Source organism: Nelumbo lutea, chromosome 8 (genome assembly GCF_056320005.1).
Source record: "Nelumbo lutea isolate HS-2025 chromosome 8, American lotus-T2T, whole genome shotgun sequence".
Lineage (NCBI taxonomy): Eukaryota > Viridiplantae > Streptophyta > Magnoliopsida > Proteales > Nelumbonaceae > Nelumbo > Nelumbo lutea.
The window spans coordinates 59,101,479-59,121,647 of NC_142691.1; the positions used below are offsets into that span (position 1 = coordinate 59,101,479).

Sequence of the window (20,169 nt, forward strand, 5' to 3'; positions counted from 1 at the left end):
GCCTCATAACAAATCTCAGCGCATATAGAATTCGATCTCCTGCTTGCAAGAACTCTACCCATATCTACCCACATAACATTGCAATCACACATGAGGAACAATTCATCTTCCTCCATATATTATGCATAGAGAGATATTCCCATTGTATGGAAGTAGAGATAGTATGTTGTGGGTAAACGTGAATAGAATTCTTATAGATAAGAGATCCAGAGTCATATTGAAAACATCTTCTGATGTTGCCAATACAGAGTTGGAATCTACTGTAAAAGTATGTAGAGTCGCGCTGTGAGGATCTAATGCGATCGAGAATCGAGATCGGATTTAATGTTCACAAGACCCTATTCATACTATTTTCAATCTTTTATAACTGTATATTGTATTTGTCTGCTTTCTTTTAGAGATATTCTCGATGAAAGGCTGCAAGGGATGTGTGAACGATGTGAGCACGGTATTGTGACGAGCAAATCCTATTTCAATGAGATCACCCATAAAATACGGGTCCGAAAAACTTTTGTCCATTATGCAAATAGTAAAACAAGAGGAAGCCATCGCAACCGCCAATCACAGATCGTCTACAAGTAACTACTCTTACCGTTTGATTCATATCACATTAATAGGTTTTGCACAACTGACGACCTGGATCAACGGATCATGGAGTCTATATCAAGCCTACCCGAAAAGCTGCAGTGAAACTTCATCGGGAGGGTTTGACATTTTTGAGCGGTTCGGTGTTTGGGTTTTTTTTCTGAGAGTCGGTCTCGGTCGGTTTTTCTGTCCCTCTATCCTCCTTAAGCCTTCTGACTCCTTATCCATATATCACAACTTTTCTCTCTCCTTAAGCGCTTTCTGAAGCTCTCGCTCACAGTCGCTTCTTCTTTCATATCTTCTGGAATTACCACACTGTGACCGTCTTCCTTTCTCTCTTCATACTGCTGTAGTTCCTTCAACCTATCCATCTATGCATGTATCCAGAGAACTTTAGAAGATTCGCAAACAGAAAATGGCGTGTCTGTTGCCACAGTTCAAGTGCTCACCAGACACCCTCTCTATCCACTTCAAAACTCACCAACATCAACACCACTACAGCAACAATAGCCAGTGTAAGTTAGGTCTTTAATTTTCTTCTTTGTCATTCATTTTATTTTTTCTTCCCTATTTGAATTCTCGTATTATTGTTATTTTTGTTGTTGTAATATAACTTTAGTTTCTTTCCACAATAATGCGTAGAAGAAGAAAATATTTGGATTTGGAGTAATGGGACTATTCTGTCACTTTGTTTTCTGCTATCTTTCTTTTCAAAGATTTGAAGAAACTATAATGTTGAAGGAATATTTTTTATGACTACTGTAAGATAGCTTTAATTTCGTTTTTTCTTGAGGTTTTCTTATTTTTGAAATTTAACCTATATGATTTATCGAGGTGCATTCTGGAATTGGCAGTCCCCTTTTCAAAATTTGTTTATGGTATGTAAATGAAGAAATGCTTGTCTATGTGTTTGATGTATAAATTAACAGGTATAAGTTATATGGTTATTTTGGATACTCTGTTATTGGATTTGATGTTTTCCATGAGATGAGATAGATGAGTGGAAGAACTACAAAGAATAGGGCCAGAAATGAAGTCATTTGAAGGAACCTAGAAATAGCAGCAATAGGTGATAAAATGAGAGAAAGTAGAATAAGATGGTTTGGTACGTGCATATAAGACCATTGACAGCATCTGTAAGTAGAAGTGATCTGTTTGCAAGTTGAAGGGGCTGGAAGAGGGAAGAGCTAGTGTTATGTGCCTTAGGAGAACTCACCCCTAAAAGATAATTGTTAGAGGGAGGGAACCCAAGCACATATATACCCCACAACAACATCCCATTACTACCGATGTGGGATGCCTCACATTAGCATCCCATACTACCAATATGGGACAAATGGATCGTAACAGCTAGGGGCAAACCAAAATGGACATATGTTGAAGTAGTAAGAAATGGTTTTTAGTGCATGTAGCCATCCCCATATAGCTGGGGCCTGGAATAAGGCTTAGATGATGATGGTGACGACGATGACAATATGATATTTTTCCCATTATTTTGTAGAAATACTTCTATCCAAGGTTCAATGTATCGATACACCTGATACCCAAGAACTTGCATATCAGGTGTACGGAAGGCACATGACTTCTTTTTGAGTTCACCCCCCCACAAAATTTACAGGGGGTTGGTATTAGGCTTGCCTACACCCTGAAAGTGGTCAAAACCCCCAAACCCCTTTATTTAGTATATTGGGGACTTGCCGATACAATATGATACACCCAATACAGGGTGTATTATATAAAAAATTCGAACCTTGCTTCCATCGGAAATCTTAATTTAACCTGCTTGTCCACTCTCAGGTAAAAATTGTTATATTGTGATGCCTTGTCCTTGCAATCCATGTCCTAGAATGTATTATGCAATTCTATTTAAATATTCAGAATGATTAGCACATATGTAATCATGATTCTGGAATTTAACTAGATGATTTTTTCCTTTCTTGTTCATTACTTGATGAAAGGTTATGTCTGAAGTGAGAACAGAAGCATCTATCCTTTTCTGTTTTATTAAAATGAACCATGATGATATCTTCTTACCAGCGTGTCAATTTGGAAGAACCATTGATTAATGAAATTTTATTAATGCAATTTTATTAGATCAGATTGAAATTGTTTTTCAGTCTTGGTTGCTTTAAATGTGCAGTGAAGGCTAGAGATCTTCTTTGCTTCCGGACACAGTGTATCCTCTCCACAACAACAGCAACTATGACAACTACAGTGGTTGATGATGAAAAGCTGAGAATGCCTTCTTTAGAAGCTCATTTAATTTCAGTACCAGCCGACAGACCCTTGACTTATATTGGGGCTATTGATCCACCCACAAAGGTCAGATTTAATTTATTTCAGACGCCAAAGGAAAAAGTTCTAAAATTTTATTGAGGAGGAGGCCCTATATTTCCATTCCAAGATGACATATCTTACCTATATGCTTTCTATGGATTCATTGCTATCCTAAACTGAAAACAAGCGAATTCTTGTGGTCTAATTCCTAAGATTGCAACACGGCTCACTCCTTTTTGTGGTCTGTGATATTTGACTATAGACATCTTGGATTGTTAGGCTAACATTTGTATCTGAATTGTCTTAATAATTTAGTATAAGCAATTAGAAGTTTTAATTTTTTGGTATTCTTTGCATCTATTAGCTTCTACGTTAAACTTTTGTCTTTATTTTTTTTTTGATAAATCTTTTGTCTTTTTTTTTTGTTGGTAATGAATAGAATAAGTATTCAAGAAAAAAGGGGGGGGGGATAAAAGAATTCCTTGCATTTTCTCATAACTTCTTGTTAATTCTGTTGTTTCCCATTATTAATAAAATTCTGTTTTTGTGTTTCTGATAAAAAAAAAAAGAATTCCTTGCATTCCACTCCCTAACTTCTACATTAAAGTTTTATCTTTCATTTTTTTTTTGGTAATGAATAGAATAAGTATTCAAGAAGGGGGTGGGGGGGGGGTAAAAGAGTTCTTGCATTTTCTCACCTTCTTGTTAATTCTGTTGTTTCCCATTATTAATAGAATTCTGTTTTTGTGTTTCTGATAAAAAAAGAGTTCCTTGTGTTCCACTCCCTAACTTCTACATTAAACTTTTGTCTTCTTTTTTGTTGGTAATGAATAGAATAAGTATTCAAGAAAGGGGGTGGGAGTGGGGGTGGGGGTAAAAGAGTTCCTTGCATTTTCTCACCTTCTTGTTAATTCTGTTTTTTCCCATTATTAATAAAATTATGTTTTTATGTTTCTGATAAAAAAAAAAGTTCCTTGCATTCCACTCCCTAAGGAGGCATATTAGCACATGGAAGTGCAAAAGCACTTATCTCCAAAATCAGGTGCCTGAGAGTGACTCTAAAAACTTCTGATCCATCCACTGAGAGCAAAAAAAAATTCTTATCCACCCAACAGTCCCCCCCACAAAAAAAAAAAAAAAAGGAAAAGAAAAGAAAAGAAAAAGAAAAAGGAGAGAGGGAGTGACTGGAATTGGCTATTACTGGGTCAGTACCTGCAAGAAATTAATTTGAAGGAACTTTAACCATGACACTAGTTGGTACACAAGTTTCACGTGACTTCCAAGTTGTAGAAATTTGGCACTGCCTTTTGTGAGCATACCATCAGCTGTTATGCATTCTAATCATATGTAGTAGCATATTTTCTGGTTAAAACCAATTAGAAATAGCAGTTGGCTATTTTTTAATGAACAGTGCACTTGATTGAGGGCAAGCCTCTTAGATGGAACCCAGACAGAGTTTGACCAAATATGCAGCTAAAATTTCCATCTACTGAGAAAACTCTTACATATTCTAGTCCAAGCAATTCCAAGCTTTTGTTGGAATTGAAAGTTAAAAGGAAACTTCTTTATCAAGCTAAAGCATCATATCCTCTAAAATGTAAACATGGCATTTAAAAGATGTATAATCCTGAAAACTAACTTAAACTTAGAGACATGATTTTCATGGTAGTAATCTGAGCCCAAGTAGTAGCCATGCACCTTGTTGTGTAGGTGCCTACTACCTAGGTGGCTGGCCTTGCAACCACTTGTGACAAAACAGACCCCGGAGATGATCATGTTCACTTGGAACTTAACCATTTGATGCATCAATGGTTAGCAAACAACCTTCATATCATAAACAATGTAGTAATTCTGCATCAGGAAAGGTTTTTTACATTGCAATGCACATGAAATGGTGTGAACTCTATATGGGTGAGTTACTCTGAAAACCATCTAAGTAAGAGCTGTATTGTTGATATAAACATGGGAGAGGAGTTATGAAGGTACACTAGTATTTGGAGTGTTTAGTGACATAGTGGCCAATGAGATACCTAGGTCTCCCTCTAGGAGGAAGACTAAGATCGATTAGTTTTTGGAATCCTATTCCAGATATATTCTTTAAAAAATTAGCGACTTGGAAGAGAAATTACATCTCACTGAGAGGTACAATTACCCTAATACATTCAACTGTAGCTATAATTTGTATGGATATTATGTGTTGACATTTAGAATTCTTGTTTTCTCTGTCAATATTGGAAAGGTGACAAGGGCTTGAAGAGGGAGCATTAATTAAATGGAAAATTGTATGCAAAAGAAAGGAGGGAGGTGGGCTGGGATTGGTCAACCTTGTAAAGAGAAGTTCAGCTCTTCTTTGGAAGTGGTTATGGAGGTTCCAGATGCGTAAGTTGTGGCATAATGTGCTCCTTTTCTCACCTCCTTGAAAAAAAAGGCAAAATAATGTGGAGAACTCATCTAGGGTAGGGGAACTCAGCTAGAGCTGAACTTTTAGCTACACTTCAATGGGCTGAATTGGGAAGACAGGTGAATATTGATAATTGGTCATTGACTTCAAGGGACTCAAAGTTGGCAGCCGACTGATTAAAGAACCTGGAGGTAGCAAATTCATCACCTTCCCAGAAAAACTGTCCCTGACCATAGGGGGATAACTATGCCTGCCCAGCCTCCGGTTTCCACTATGTTGAAGGATCATCAGGAAGACAAGAGGAGCAACAGTTCTGATTCTACAGTGGTCCAGCCGCAGCAGAATTCTGAGTTACTTGAAGAAGAATCTAGAGGCATGACATTACAGAATTTAGTTGATTTTAAAGAAATTTAAATGACTTACAGTTATTTGACTTTGAGAATTAAATGGGAAAGAAGATCGGATAATGGAATGACAGATTGTCTAGCTAAGCAACCTTTTCTGCTTAATAATTTCTTTGTTTACTTATAAAAAAAGCAATCAGTATGCTTGGAAGCCTCTATAACATCATTGCCTAAGTGTCAGCAAATAGGCTTAAAGGAGTTTTAAGGGATATAGTAGCTAAATCTTTAAGTGCCTTTGTTGGTGGAAGACAAATAATTAAGTGTTTTGATTGCAAATAAGGTTGAGGAGAAAAAATGGTAAGACATGACCTTAGTGGTTTCCAAGATTGATCTTGAAAAGGTTATGATAGAGTTGACTAAAATTGTCTGTGGCGAATCCTAAACTGAAAGGATTTGAGATACATGTGGGTTAAATGGATGAAAGGGTACATCAAATCTTCTTGGTTCTTAGTTCTTTTCAATGGAATTCCCCATGGTTTCTCCAAGGCTTCAAGAGGAATCCAGCAAGGTTGTCCTCTTACCCCTCTGCTTTTTGTTTTGATAACCGACTTTCTTGGTCCTTTTCTAGAGAGTTTCCAACCAAAACATAATTCCAGGTTTTGTGGTGGGTAGAGAAAATACTACCATTTCTCGTTTTCAGTATGTGGATGGCACTAGGGGTGCAACTTGTGCGGGCTTAGGTTGGGTTTTTGTCAAAATTTGAATGGGTCCAGCTCGAAATAGTGATTGGGTGGAAGTCTAATTTGCCTTAAAGCAGTCTTCTGGGAATTCATCTCTTCCAAAATCAGTTGATGGATTTGAAGTGTTGGGTTGTTAGTTGAATAATTGGCCAATAAAGTATCTTAGCATGCCTTTGGGTGGGAATTTGGAATCCATTAGTTTTTGGAATCCGGTTATTTAGAAGTGTGAAAGAAGGTCGGATCAGTGGAAGCGCTTTCTCTCTAAAGGAGGGGAAGGCTAACGCTAACCCTTATTAGAGATTTAGAGTTTCTCTCTCTCTAACCTTTCTATGTACTATCTCTATTTTTAAAGCTGCATCTAAAGTGAGAAACTGCATTGAGAAGCTTTAGAGGGACTTTTTAGGGGATAGAGGTGGTGGCAAAAGGGAGCATCTGATAAGTTGGAAGACAGTTTTAAGCCTAAGGCGGTGGGTGGGTTGGGCCTTGGTCATATTTTGGAAAGAAAATTGGCTCTTCTTGGCAAATAATTTTGATGCTCCTCCCTAGAACAAGACAAGCTTTGGGCCTCAATAATCAGAAGCAAATAAGGAATATCAATGGTAGAGATTGTCTTTGAATAAATTTTCCTTGGCACATCCTTGGAAAGGTATTGTCCAAACCTTCTCCTTGTTCTTTTCTTTCTTGAGGTTCAGTGTAGGTGAATAAATTTTTCTTGAGGTTCAATCAGAAGCAAATAAGGAATATCAATGGTAGAGATTGTCTTTGAATAAATTTTCCTTGGCACATCCTTGGAAAGGTATTGTCCAAACCTTCTCCTTGTTCTTTTCTTTCTTGAGGTTCAGTGTAGGTGACAGTAACTGAATAAAATTTTGTAGACGTATGGTGCGGTGCCCAACCTTTTTGTCTTGTTTACCCTAGTCGCTTTTGGATTGTTCAAGATAGGGATGCCTAAATTTTTTTGATATTCTCTAGAGGAAGTCAAGGTCTATCCTTTAACTTTCAGTTTTGAAGAGTTCTCAATGATATTGAAGCAAATGAAGTCTCTTCCCTTTTGAGTTCTCTGAATGATGTCTTCTTATCCTCTTCCCTCCCCAATAGAAGAATTTGGTCACTTGCCTCCTTGGGCACTTTTATGACCAATTCCTTGTACCATAGATTAGTTGTTGGTTCCATGACCTTCCCCTTCCCGGTTGAAGGGCTTTGGCCCTCCTTTGTTCCTTCCAAAGCCTCCTTTATTTGTGAGGTGGTCTGTGAAAGGATGAGATACAAAATTCATGGAGCATTGGTTAATGGAGATGCAGGATTGATGGGGCATTTTGTTACTGATAAAACAAAACGTGTTAACATGTAAACTGGCTGAGGAAAGATGGAGGAATAATTTGACAGTTAAGGAATGATTTCAGGCGCTTCAAACAGGCTTCTAAAGACATGGTGATTCAAATAAGATGGGCTAGAAGATCAGCAAACAATATGGCTGATGGTTTAGCTAAGCAAGGATTTCAAAGACAATCTATGTTTTGGGCTATATTCTAGCCAGTAGAATGTTTCTGTCGGGTTACCCTTTGGCTGTTATGCAACTTAAGGGATTGTTTTTGGGTTTGTGGTCTAAGTTGAATGCTTGTCCACCACAACTTCTTGTTGTACTTAACCTTCTAATTAATTAATGAATTTTCTGTGTTGCTGATAAAAAAAAAAAAAAAACAAAATGTGTTAACATTCATGAGGCATCGATTAATGGATGAGATGTAGGATTATCATGTTCTGCTTTAACTTCACCTTGGAAAGCTATATTATTGTTTTTTGTCAGGTATGATGCCTGTTCTGGAAATAAGGCTAAATTCTAGGAAGACATTTGTTGTCAGGGTTCTGCCTTGAGGGTTGGTTTTCCAGCCATTTTTTCAATATCCACCCATAGAGCTGAACCTATCTCATGCTTTCTTACTTGGGATTTTAGCTTTAGGGTCTTTGAAACTCCAGAGATTTTGTACTGGTCAGAAATCCTTGAAAGGGACTTCTTGGATTACATTAAACCTGATGGCAGAACTTGGACTCTTACATAATCTGACTCATTTATGTATTCTTTTTTTTTTTTTTAAGTTTTATCTACCTAAAATAAGGGCTTTTTGTTGGGAGGTATTCCATTTGAAAATTAATACATGAGAAACCTTACAAAAGAGAAAGCCTTTCTGTTGTTTTTTCCAACATTTTTTCTTTGTTATGTAAGTTGAGAAACTATCAATCACTACTAATCTTCTATTGCTCGTTTCATGTACTAGGGAATGGTTCTCCTTTTGTGTGCAGGAGATACCAACCGGCTGGCGTACAAGGCCTCTTTGCCCTCATCTTTCACATGGCCAAGGAGGACCATCTATAACATCCATAAAAAGTGATCTGTTACAAGTTGAAGGGGATGGAAGAGCTAGGGCCAGACTGAAAAAGTGCATGGTTTGAAGTAGTAAGAAATGAATTAGATGCTCATAATAAACAATGGATATGGCACTGTACAGATTGGTCTGGCAAAACAGGATTCATGTAGCTGACCCCATATCATTATCATCCATGCTTTATCCCAACTATATGGAGTTGGCTACATGAATCCAGTTTTGCCAATTCGTTCTATTTAATGCCATGTCCACTGTTAATGTGGCTGACCCCATATGTCGAAGAGAAATAATGAAGGAAGAGAGAAAATAATGTGGAGATGCCCAAGGGCAACGGGGTTGTGAGCAGTACAAGAAGAGAGGAATGCTAGAACATTTAATGGTTTGCAATGACCAAAAGAATGCCATCATGGAAAGTATCTAAATAGTGGCACATTGGATTAAAACACTAGAGGATTTTGCCTGTTCTCCACTGATGATACTTTTAGGGGATTGTAGCACTTGGCATTACTTATCCACAGCTAGATCTTCTCTCTTGATGCATTGGAGTCCAATCCATAACCAGGTTAAATTGAACTTTAAAGGATGCGTAGCATACTGGCATCCGTAATCTGGGATTATTAGGCATTGGAAGGGGGTATAGGTGCAACCTGGGCAGGCTTGGGCTGAGGACTTGTTAAAAATTTGAATGGGCTCGGTCTGACAGCCTGGGCCTGATGCCGTGTGAATTCCTCAAATTTGGTACCTGACCTGCATCCCAATTGGTGGAGCCTTTCGAAATAGTCAAGGTTCAACATTAGCCATTTACTAAGGCCCTACAGGTGTTGGAAACTCTAGAAGGGCTGAAATGTCCATAGTATCATGGGAACTGAGGTTGAGTAGTTAACTTTAGGAGTCTAGCGGTGGAGGGGGATCTCAAGGTGGAAGTGGATGGTTGAAAAGCTTCACCAGATCAGCTGGAAAAGGAGTTGCTAATCACTTATTAATGCATTAAAAGATCAGCATAAATTTTTGTGACTGATATGGCTAAACAAGGGGTAAATAGGGTTCATATGTTCTGAGGATACTTACAAGACAACAACTTGTATTTAGAAAGAAGGAAAAAATTAGGCAGCAAAAGCTAGCCCATATCTTGAGGTCCTTGCACTTGATGTACATATTCTTTTATGGGAATCAGTCCTGTTCCAATTTTGTTTATACCTTATTATAGTCCTGTCTGTTTCACTCATTGATGTATTTCCTTTCTTCTCTTTAGAATTGAAGTTCTCAGTCACAAGAACAATAATCAATAAATTTTTACCTGTAACCAATCAAAAAGGAAAAAAGAAAGCATGGATGACGATGAAAAAGAAAAAAAAAAAAAAGAAAGAAGGAAACCCTGTTTTTGATACATGGAAGAAGGGGGGTGGGAGGCATGTACTTGATGTTGAACGCATTAATCATACTCCTTCCTCCCCTGATCTCTAAGCAGTACCTGTTGTATGCTACTTCTGTTTTTAATGAATGTTAATCTGCAGTAAAGGTGTATGTTTTCTGATAATAATAATATGTTAATAGGGTCTTGTACTGATGTTACAGTAAGGCACCTGCATTTAATTTTTTCTTGCCTATGCATCCAACCTGGCAGTGCTTCTAGAAATCAAGGTATTTGCCACATTGCAGAACAGCGAGGAGCAGTGTTTTCAACTTGTTGACCTGGCTGCTCATAACTGGTGACCTGTTGACAATCCTGGTTTGGGTCAACCTCTAATCTGCTATGTTACAAAAACCATTGACTCAGTCAATAAAGTTTTTGTATTATTTTGTTTTTTGAATTTTTATATTGACCCATTGACCCCTTAGATGGCTGAACCATTGACCCATTGACCCAGAAGGAAAACAGTTCAACCTCTGGGCTGGGTTTTAAAGCACTGCCAGGAGTTCCCATGCCTTGGTCCCCTTTGAGTCCTTGTTGTGTAGGCGCTTAGCTTGGTAGCTATGTTCAGGATAAATTTTCATCATAAATAAAGGGGAAGCTTATAGTAACCTAATCAACCTTAGCTTTGTCATTAATTTTTAGAGAGTGGTAAAAAATGACAAAGGTTAGGTCCACCATTTCTTCAACCAAAAGAAAAAGGTCCACACCTCCCAAGACCCCAAATAACCAGGACCAATATTGGGTAATGGGCTTTTTTTTTGTCTGGTCAAAACAAGATCTCAACCAAAATATAGTAGGGACTCTTTAGACTAGAGGAAACCTTTGCAACAAGCCAAAGTTCACAAGTTTGACAGTGGACCATGGAGTTATACATCCCAATAGCTAAGGTTATTAAATTACCTCTAACATCTTTCCTTTCATGGTGTCCTAAAAGTTTATCCATCCAAACAATATCTTGGTTTTGAATATAATTGATGCAGTTTTGGTTGAAGTTTCATGACAAGAGTTATATTTGGATCATCTGGTTGGCATAGCTTCAAAAGTTTCTGTTGGTTAGTGTAGATTAATGGCAAACTTATCTTTTGAGCTGTTAGTGAGGGACTCTTATGTTTACTACATTATGAAAATTAAAAATATCAATATCTTCTCCACGATAATATTTTAAAATATTTGATTCTGTTTATCTACATGCAGGCAAAATTCGAAGCAACTTTGGCCACAGAACCACTTATTACAGGCGATGAGGCCTTAATTGTTGCTGCTGCAGCCGAAGCAGTTGCTTTAGCAAAAGCAGCAGTTGAGATTGCTAAGGATGCAGCCCTCATGGTCAGTACTAACCCTTCTTCAAAATCAGATAAGTGGCCTCCAGATATTCCATCTGAGTTGGATACTTACTGGCATGAGACGGCTCAACTTAATGAAATAGAACAAGTTGACATGGTGCACCATTCTTTAGGAGCAGAATCAAGACCAAAGGAAGACTCTGACTATTTGGATCCAACAGATGAGGAACTCAAACTCTTACAAATGCAGCTTTCAAAAAGCATAGCTGTGAGATCAGGACGTCAAACAGAAAGACGAGCCAGAAGAGCAAGGGCGGCAGAAAAGGTTGCTGCAAATGTCGTTGCTGTGAAGTCTGGATCTTCAAGCAGGAAAAAACGTTCTGCTTTACAGGATGTAGACTATTCTGACCCCTTGCGTTATTTGAGAGGGACTACTAGCACTTCCAGGCTTCTAACAGCTACTGAAGAGCTGGAGTTGTCAGAAGGAATACAGGTATAATCTTTCTTGAAGATATTTTCTAATTATTAAATTTGAAGTTTATTAATTAATGTTATGGAAAGACTGGATGAAGGGAAAAATAGGTACAGCAGGAGTCTAAAGTATGGGCTCCCCATAACATATGCAAGTTAACGTTTCCTATACTGTTAAAGAACAGTAAAACATCTAACTCATTACCGCATGCCTGATAAGTATATCGGCAGTTGAATTGGCAGATTTCAGAGCTTTCACATTAAGGCTGTGTTTGGTTTGAAAGAAAAGCTAGGGAAACCTGTACAAACCTTTTCTTTCAAGCTAAACACAGCCTAAAGGATATGCAAGTGATATTAAGAGAGTATGTGTCAAAATCACTAATATCTGTTCTATTTTGTTTTATTAAGTGTAATATGATGATGGTTTTGTCTTCACTATCAGTTTGGCCTAGATAATTTGCTTGAAAGTAGTATTTCAAGAAACAACTACTCATCAAGTTTCTATATGAACTTTGATTTTATAGTTATTTTCTGTAAAAACTATCTTCGGAATTTTTGTGCAAGTACATTGTCAATATTATGTTACTGATAAATGAATACAGATGATATGGGAAACAGGGATTAACTCTATCCTAAGACCCTAAATGGTGTTACAGATGTAGGTATTACATATAATATGTGTATATAGCACCGAACAAAGCAGAATGAAGAAATATGATTCATGTAGCTGACCCCATATAATTGGAACAAGGTATTGTTGAGTGGAGATATAATATTTTGTATAGAGGTTTAAATCTAAGTTAGAACAAGGTATCAAGACTTATTTCTTACCAAATTAGTTCACACTTAGACAAAGGAATTCTATGTTCTTGGCTAAGTGTGCATAAGCACTTATGGAAGCAGTATGGGTAATCCAGTAGGTTAATAACTAATCCAACCTGGAGTCCACTGCACAGGGGATTTGTGAAACTCAATTTTGATGGAAGCAGTATGGGTAATCCAGGACCTTCAGGCATAAGAGGTGTATTCAGAGATGTGAGAGGTAATGTAATGGCTCTTTATTCAGGACCAGTTGGTGAAGGAGACTCTCTGTCTCTCTTAGAGCAGAGGTGCTGGCTGTGATGGAAGGAATCAAAGAGTAAGACTGTTGAACATTGGAAAATTAATTGTGGAAGGAGTTTAAAAACTGGTGGTGAGTTGGTTGCAATGTGATGACCAGAGGAAGTGGATCTATAGCAGTCTAAAAAGAAATTTAAATGGATAACAAAAGACATGGAAGTGAAGGTTCAATGGGTAAAGCATTATGCTAACTCTATGGCAGATGGCTTAGCCAAGCAAGGAGTGGAGAGGGAAACTTTGTTCTGGGCACGGTTGTAAAGCGAGTAGTTTGTTGGGGAGAGACAAGTACAGGTCAAATTGGGTATATATCATGTCCAGCACCAGTATGTTAAGCATGTAGAGGTCTGTGGTTTATTGTTGACCCGAACAGTCAGACCATTCAACCTGTCACCCTGGAGAAAATGCAGGTAGGTCTAACCTGAAACCTGTTTTTTTTTTTTTTTCTTCTTATCAATAACACATTTCATTAATTAATAACAGAAATAATTACAAAGGGGAAGATAAACTTTCTTATCTTCCATCTGAAGCTTGAGCCCCCAAGAACAGAAAAATAAAAAGGTTACACCTGTGCCCAAAACATTGACTCCCTCTCCACCCCTTGTTTAGCTAACCCATCAGCAAAAGAGTTAGCTGATCTTTTCACCCAGCTGATCTTGACTTCCATCTCTTGAACCAGCCACCTAAATTTCCTCCTCTCATTGCTGTATTCCATAATCCACTGTTGTCTTTATTTAGCCACCCTACCACCACCTCCGAGTCCCATTCAATTATGAGTTTTCTTATGTTCTTCTCCTTAGCTCTCTGGACTCCTTCCATAACTGCATAGGTCTCGGCTCTGAGTGAGCCACCCACTCCAATTGGGCTTGAGAACAGGGCTGAAACAAACCCATTCTCATCCCTAAACACACCCCCAATTCCTGATTGTCCAGGATTCCCTCTACTACTCCCATCAAAGTTTAGTTTTAAGAAACCAGCAGGTGGGGGGTCCAAGACACACTCATTACTGTTTTGGTCTGGATGCAATTAGCAATCTAACCTCAAACCTGTTAAATGCTAAATACCTTTCTTTTGGAGGGAAAGTCACTTTATTGAAGAGTGTTCTATCATCCATTCCTATCTTTTTTCTTTCTTTGTACTCAATTCCAGCTGGAATGGCTAATGTAATTGAAAAGAAAATGAGAGATTTTTTATGGGAATGATGGAAGGGTGAGAAGAAATATAATTTGCTTAATTGGAAAAAGGTGTGCAAACCTAAACTCCAAGCGGGTTTGGGCGTTTGGAGAGTGAAGAATATGAATACAGCTTTGCTGGGAAAGTGGCTTTTGAGGTTCGGTGAGAGCCAAGAAGGTTTGTGGAAAAGGGTGCTAATTGTGAAGTATGGACAAAGCCACACGGGATGGGAGCCAGGGGTGCCCAATCAGATGTATGGGTGCTTTGTGTGGAAAGGCATTAGGAAAGCTTTTGACCCTTTTATGAAGGGTATCTGCTTCAAAATTGAAAACTGGTGATGGCCATCGGGTGAAATTCTGGAGAGACTCCTGGTGTGAAGGTAGACCACTGAAAGAGTCTTTCCCTGCCCTGTATGAGTTGGCAATAGACAAAGAAGCTTGGGTGACAGACCACTTACAGGTGCTGAAAGGGAATGTAGTCTGGACTCCTCATTTCAGAAGAAACCTAAATGACTGGGAGGTGGAGGCAATGGTGGAAATGCTTCACAGATTATATAACACTCAGGTGGAGATTGGGAGCATTGATAGAAGGCTGTGGAAAGGGGATAAATCTGGAAGTTTTACAGTCAAATCTTTCTATAATCACATGTCCAGATCAGAGGAGTAGGCCATTCCAGCTGTCCAGCAAACATCATTTGGTGCAAAAATGTGCCGTCAAGGGTAGCTTCTTTGTGTGAACCACCTACCTCAACAGAATTCTAACCGGGGATAACTTAACTAGGAGGAGCATGCCTTTGGAGTCCAATAATTGTGTGTTGTGCGATGGGCATGTCAAATCAGTTAACCACTTGAATACTTGATGCTACACTGTGACTTTGCCCACGAGATTTGGTCAAGGATTTGGGAAGTGTTTGAGGTGCAAACCTGCAATCCAGAATCAGTGGACTTTTTACAGAGCTGGAGTGTAGCAGGTCTAACCAAGAGGGGGAAGGTACATGGAATATCACTCCTGCAGCAGTTTTTTGGTGCGCCTGGCAAGAGAGAAACTCAAGAATGTTCAAAAACCAAAGCAGCTTGGTAGACTCAGTTTTTCAGAAAATCTTGGGGAAATTGTTTTCCTGGTTGTCTATGAACAAATTATGTAGGGAAAGAAATCTCAATTCCTTTTTCGTATATGATAATATTTTTATAAAACAGAGGGTGGGGGTTTAGGGTCGTATGGGCATTGGCTGTGCATCCCCCCTTTTTCTGTATAGCAGCTTGTTATACTGTTTTTAGTTTCCTCAATAAATTCATACCTTACTTTCTCTCTAAAAAAGAAAAAAAGACCAATGACCGTCTGTTAACCAGGTAAAAATCTTAAAATCTTAAAAAATACAATTCTAACCACATAAGCACAACTTATATAATAAAAAAGAAAATGCAAAATATATATACAACATATGACTTTTATGATCATCATTGAAAAATGAACAATTAAAATTTAAAAAAGTAATATACTTGTTGAGAGTAAGTTAGAGTACTGCAACAGTGGTGGTGCCACAGTGAATCTTCCTCATCATTTAATGGTCCATCACCTGGACAGAAAACTGGATTGGCTTTAAAGCATTCAATGTACCATAGGTATATTGCTAATTTCTGGAAGAGAAATGCAAAGTACCATTTTAAATATGCCTTAATGACAATATGCTCATTTGGTAGAATTGGTTTTAGATGCACAGGTGGTGTGAACTAGCCTTTGATGTTTCTCAACTCTCAATAATGTCCTTTGCCATCAAATACAAATGATACAGAAAGACAGAGAAAAGAAGAAATCCAAAATACTATTCCTTTTTTATGGATAATAAGAATTTCATGTTCAATTTTGCACTTTGTACAAATTATTCATATTAGTGCTTTCAACCTATCATTGACCTGGCTTGTAGGACCAGTGATCTGGTCACAATCACAGTCCAAATCAACCTCTAATATATATTATAAAAACTGTTGGCTTGGTCAACATCCTGTCAATGCAGGTGGTTGAACCATTGACCTGTGAGACCTGAGGTGTTCTTCCTTCTAGATTAAGTCTTCAAGGATGTGCATTGATCCCTAACAGTGTCCAGCCTAGGCCCTACTTCAATGATTCCAGGTAGTCAGGATCATCATTGGTAATGGCCCTTTTTTATGTTTGGAAGGCACTGGTGGTCATTCCAAGTCTCCAAGGGACTTTCGTTATGGCCTGTCAAAGGCTGTAGAATAAAAAGGAAAAATATTGTGAAATTTAACTTCTGTTGCTTTATGCTGTCATTATTGCACCATCTAGAATTCATTTTCTTTCTTAAAATAGTTTACTTGTTCAATGTTACATTTATCCAATGTCATATTTCTTCTTAAAGTTCTCCTTGGTGGTACACATTCAATGGCAGTTCTGGCTTCTTTTAAAGCTACTAAATTAGTAATGTTGTTGGTGATGTAGTTTAAAATTTTGTCTCAATGAGAGGTGCTCTGTTATCTAATTTTCAGTCCTCTGATTCGGGAGAGAGGAAATGTTTAGTTATTGCCCTACTTTGAATCAGATCTATTCCAGTGGCATGGTGGCTAGAAAATGCTTTTGATTTTTTTACGATAAATTTTTATATTTATGTGAACTGTGGAGTTTCTTTTTTTCTTTTATTCTTTTTTTTTTTTCAATTTCCACACTTGTCTGGCTAATAATGTCTTCTGTGATTTATATCGTATAGGACTTATTGAAGCTAGAAAAGCTTTATGAAGAGCTTGCAGAACGATACGGAGGTCAACCCACTTTTGCTCAATGGGCAGCTGCTGCTGGAATTGACCAGAAGACATTGAGGAAGCGCCTCAACTATGGCATTCTTTGCAAAGACAAAATGATCAAAAGCAACATACGACTTGTTATTTCTATTGCAAAAAATTATCAGGGAGCTGGAATGAACCTTCAGGATCTTGTTCAGGTACTCATCCCCTTTTATACTTCTACATGGTGCCACCTAGATTCCTGAAGTCTGCGTGACACCGTCCAGCCATATCCTTGCCATATCTGGATATTATAGTAATAATTAAATTGTAGTATAACATGCTCTACAAGTTTACAACCCCCAGTTCATTTGCTTCAACCCTTTTGGATATTAAACCTTTCACAGGAAGGATGTCGAGGACTTGTAAGGGGTGCAGAGAAGTTCGATGCTTCAAAGGGTTTTAAATTCTCAACCTATGCACACTGGTGGATTAAACAGGCAGTTAGGAAGTCTCTTTCAGACCAGTCCAGGACAATCCGCTTACCAGTAAGTCTTCAACATTTCAAAAACAAAATTAGATTGTTCCTTTTTTGGTGCAAAAAAAAAACTACAAGATTTTGGGTGCCATTTTTTACAATTATTAAATTGTGACTGCATTTTTTATATTTTCTGCTACATTATATTCTCCAATCATAATTTTGAATATCCTTGGAACAGTTTCACATGGTTGAGGCAACGTATCGAGTAAGGGAGGCTAGGAAACAACTTTATAGTGAGAATGGAAGACATCCTGATAATGAAGAAGTTGCTGAGGCAACGGGGTTGTCGATGAAGAGGCTCACAGCTGTGCTTCTTACCCCTAAAGCTCCAAGATCTCTTGACCAGAAAATTGGGATCAACCAGAACCTAAAACCTTCTGTATGTCCCTTTTTTGGTCTTTCCGTTTTTGTTTATATATTTTTCTTCATAAGAGATTCCTCTTTTGATTATTAATGGGAGACTTCTCTCTATTATCAGGAAGTGATTGCAGATCCAGATGCAGAAACGACTGAAGAATTGCTAATGAAGAAATTCATGATACAAGACCTGGAGAAGGTGTTAGACAGTCTTAACCCAAGGGAAAAACAAGTAATTAGGTGGCGATTCGGGCTGGAGGACGGAAGAATGAAGACCCTGCAAGAGATTGGTGAGTTGATGGGTGTGAGTAGAGAAAGAATCAGGCAGATAGAATCCTGTGCCTTTAGGAAGCTGAAGAATAAGAAGAGAACAAAAAATTTACAGCAATATTTGATTTCTTAACCCCGCAGAATAAGATGCTTTAAGGGGTTGTCTATATTTCTTTTCTTTCCTGTCGTTTTCTTTTTCTTTTTCTTTTTTTTTTTCTTCTTTTTTTTTTTTTTTATTTTGCCCCACGGAAAACATTTCCTTTCAATTTCCTTCGCAATATGTACATTCAATTTATTCAGATTCATGGGAATCAGTAGCAATGTTTTGAAAACCGGCCTGGAGCCAAACCATTTTTGTCTCCGGGTCACCGTTTGGGTTAAATGGGTTAGAGTTAGACCATGCCATGCAATCATTTTAATATATATATATAGATAGATAGATAGATAGATAGATAGATAGATAGATAGATAGATAGATAATTCTATTCTATATGTAATATGCTTATTATTTTATGCTTTTAGTTCAATTTTTAATTTTTTATTTGAAAAAATGTTAAAATTTGTAATTTGAGGCAAACAAGTTTTTTTTTTCTTTTTTTTTTTTGTGAAAATACCATGAAAAAAAGATCATCTCAATTAGACGTTGGAGTGCAATGTTATAGCTTCTGGAAGTTTGCCTACATATTTGGTTTGCAACTCGTGACTTGGTCACCAGGTTGTATGGGCCAATGGTTTAATAAATTGGGTTGGATGGTTTTTGATCATGTCAAGAGTTTCTAACCAATTTTTGGTTTTAGTAGAATTGGACCTAGAATCATGATAAAGAGATAGTTTGAATGGTTCAACTAGTCGAGTCAATGATGGGTTGAAAACACTAGTTTAAAGAAATAAAATTTGGAATTGATATATTTTAGTTAGAGAAATAAAACCAATAACCATCTTCTAAAAGGCTACTTACTACTCAGACCTGCTTAGTGCTAACTTTCAAAGTCCATTTAAATGGATCCAACTAGGGGGGTGAATTGGGTTGGGTTAGGTTGGGTTAAGGTCAACCTTAGTCCAAACTCTAATTCTAACCTGATGTAACCGTTTTCGGCCACGTATCAATGCTTTGTGATGTAAAATTTTTTGGCTAAGTATCTCGTTATTTGACCTGGTGGTGGCGTGCCCTAATGATGAGCTACTTGGTGGTGAACTGCCTACTGGTGAACTGCTCGGTGGAGAACTGCCTGGGGGCGAACTGCATGGTGGTGAACTGCCTGGTGGCGAACTGCCTGGTGGCGAGTTGCTCGGTGGCGAACTGCCTGGTAGCGAACTGCCTGGTGGCGAACTGCTCGATGGCGAACTGCCTACTAGGCGGTCGATGACTTAGAGAATGCTGGAGCTCCATGGTGCGGCGCAATCCGACTGCCCTTAGTATGATGTGGTCTTCTTTTCTTTGTAGGCTGCGGGAGGTGAGGGACCTGCAATAACTTCATATTTTCCTCCTCTTTGTAGGTGGCGGAAGCTGAGGGACCTGCGAGAACTCCATCTTTTCCTCCTCTTTGTAGGTGGCGGGAGCTGAGGGACCTGCGAGAACTCCATCTTTTCCTCCTCTTTGTAGGCGGCGGGAGCTGAAGGACCTGCGAGAACTGAATCAGAGGTCCCGGGGGTATTTTCCCGGCGGGGGCTCTCCGACGCTTAAGTTAGCACTCTTATTGTAGAGAGCTTTGAAGATAATATGAGAGAGCTAGAGAGCAAGGGTTACTTCCCTTTTTTCCTCCTCTTTCCCTTTGGGGGGTGAGGTCTTTATATACCGGAGTCCTCGCGGGTTAGGTGGGTGAAAAGCCTCCAAACGGTAAGACTCGTTGCGTCCTGTCAGAACCGGGGTACGGTGGTGAACTCTTCGAGGTCGTCAGGTTGGCGCTTGTGTCAGGTGGCCAGGTTGGCGTCTGGGCCGGATTGTCAAGGGGGCACCTGCGTTAGTCGGCGGGTCAGTGTCTAGGCCAGGTCGTCAGGCCGTCGCCTATGTCAGTTGGCGGGTCAGTGTCTAGGCCAGGTTCGTCGGTGGGCGCCTTATGGGCGGCTTGGCCGGATCA

The 20,169-nt window shown here is 38.6% G+C and overlaps 1 protein-coding gene across 1 annotated transcript; it reads left to right on the forward strand.

The window, feature by feature from the left end:
• Positions 1-604: 604 nt before the first annotated feature.
• Positions 605-18,423, forward strand: LOC148844422 (RNA polymerase sigma factor sigB-like). The gene is made up of 7 exons (XM_088956701.1): positions 605-1,100; positions 2,726-2,907; positions 11,340-11,921; positions 16,911-17,141; positions 17,331-17,471; positions 17,643-17,843; positions 17,943-18,423. The coding sequence occupies exons 1-7, from the start codon at positions 1,001-1,003 to the stop codon at positions 18,222-18,224; spliced, it is 1,719 nt and encodes a 572-aa protein (XP_088812827.1). The 5' UTR covers positions 605-1,000; the 3' UTR covers positions 18,225-18,423.
• The last annotated feature ends 1,746 nt before the right edge of the window (positions 18,424-20,169 follow it).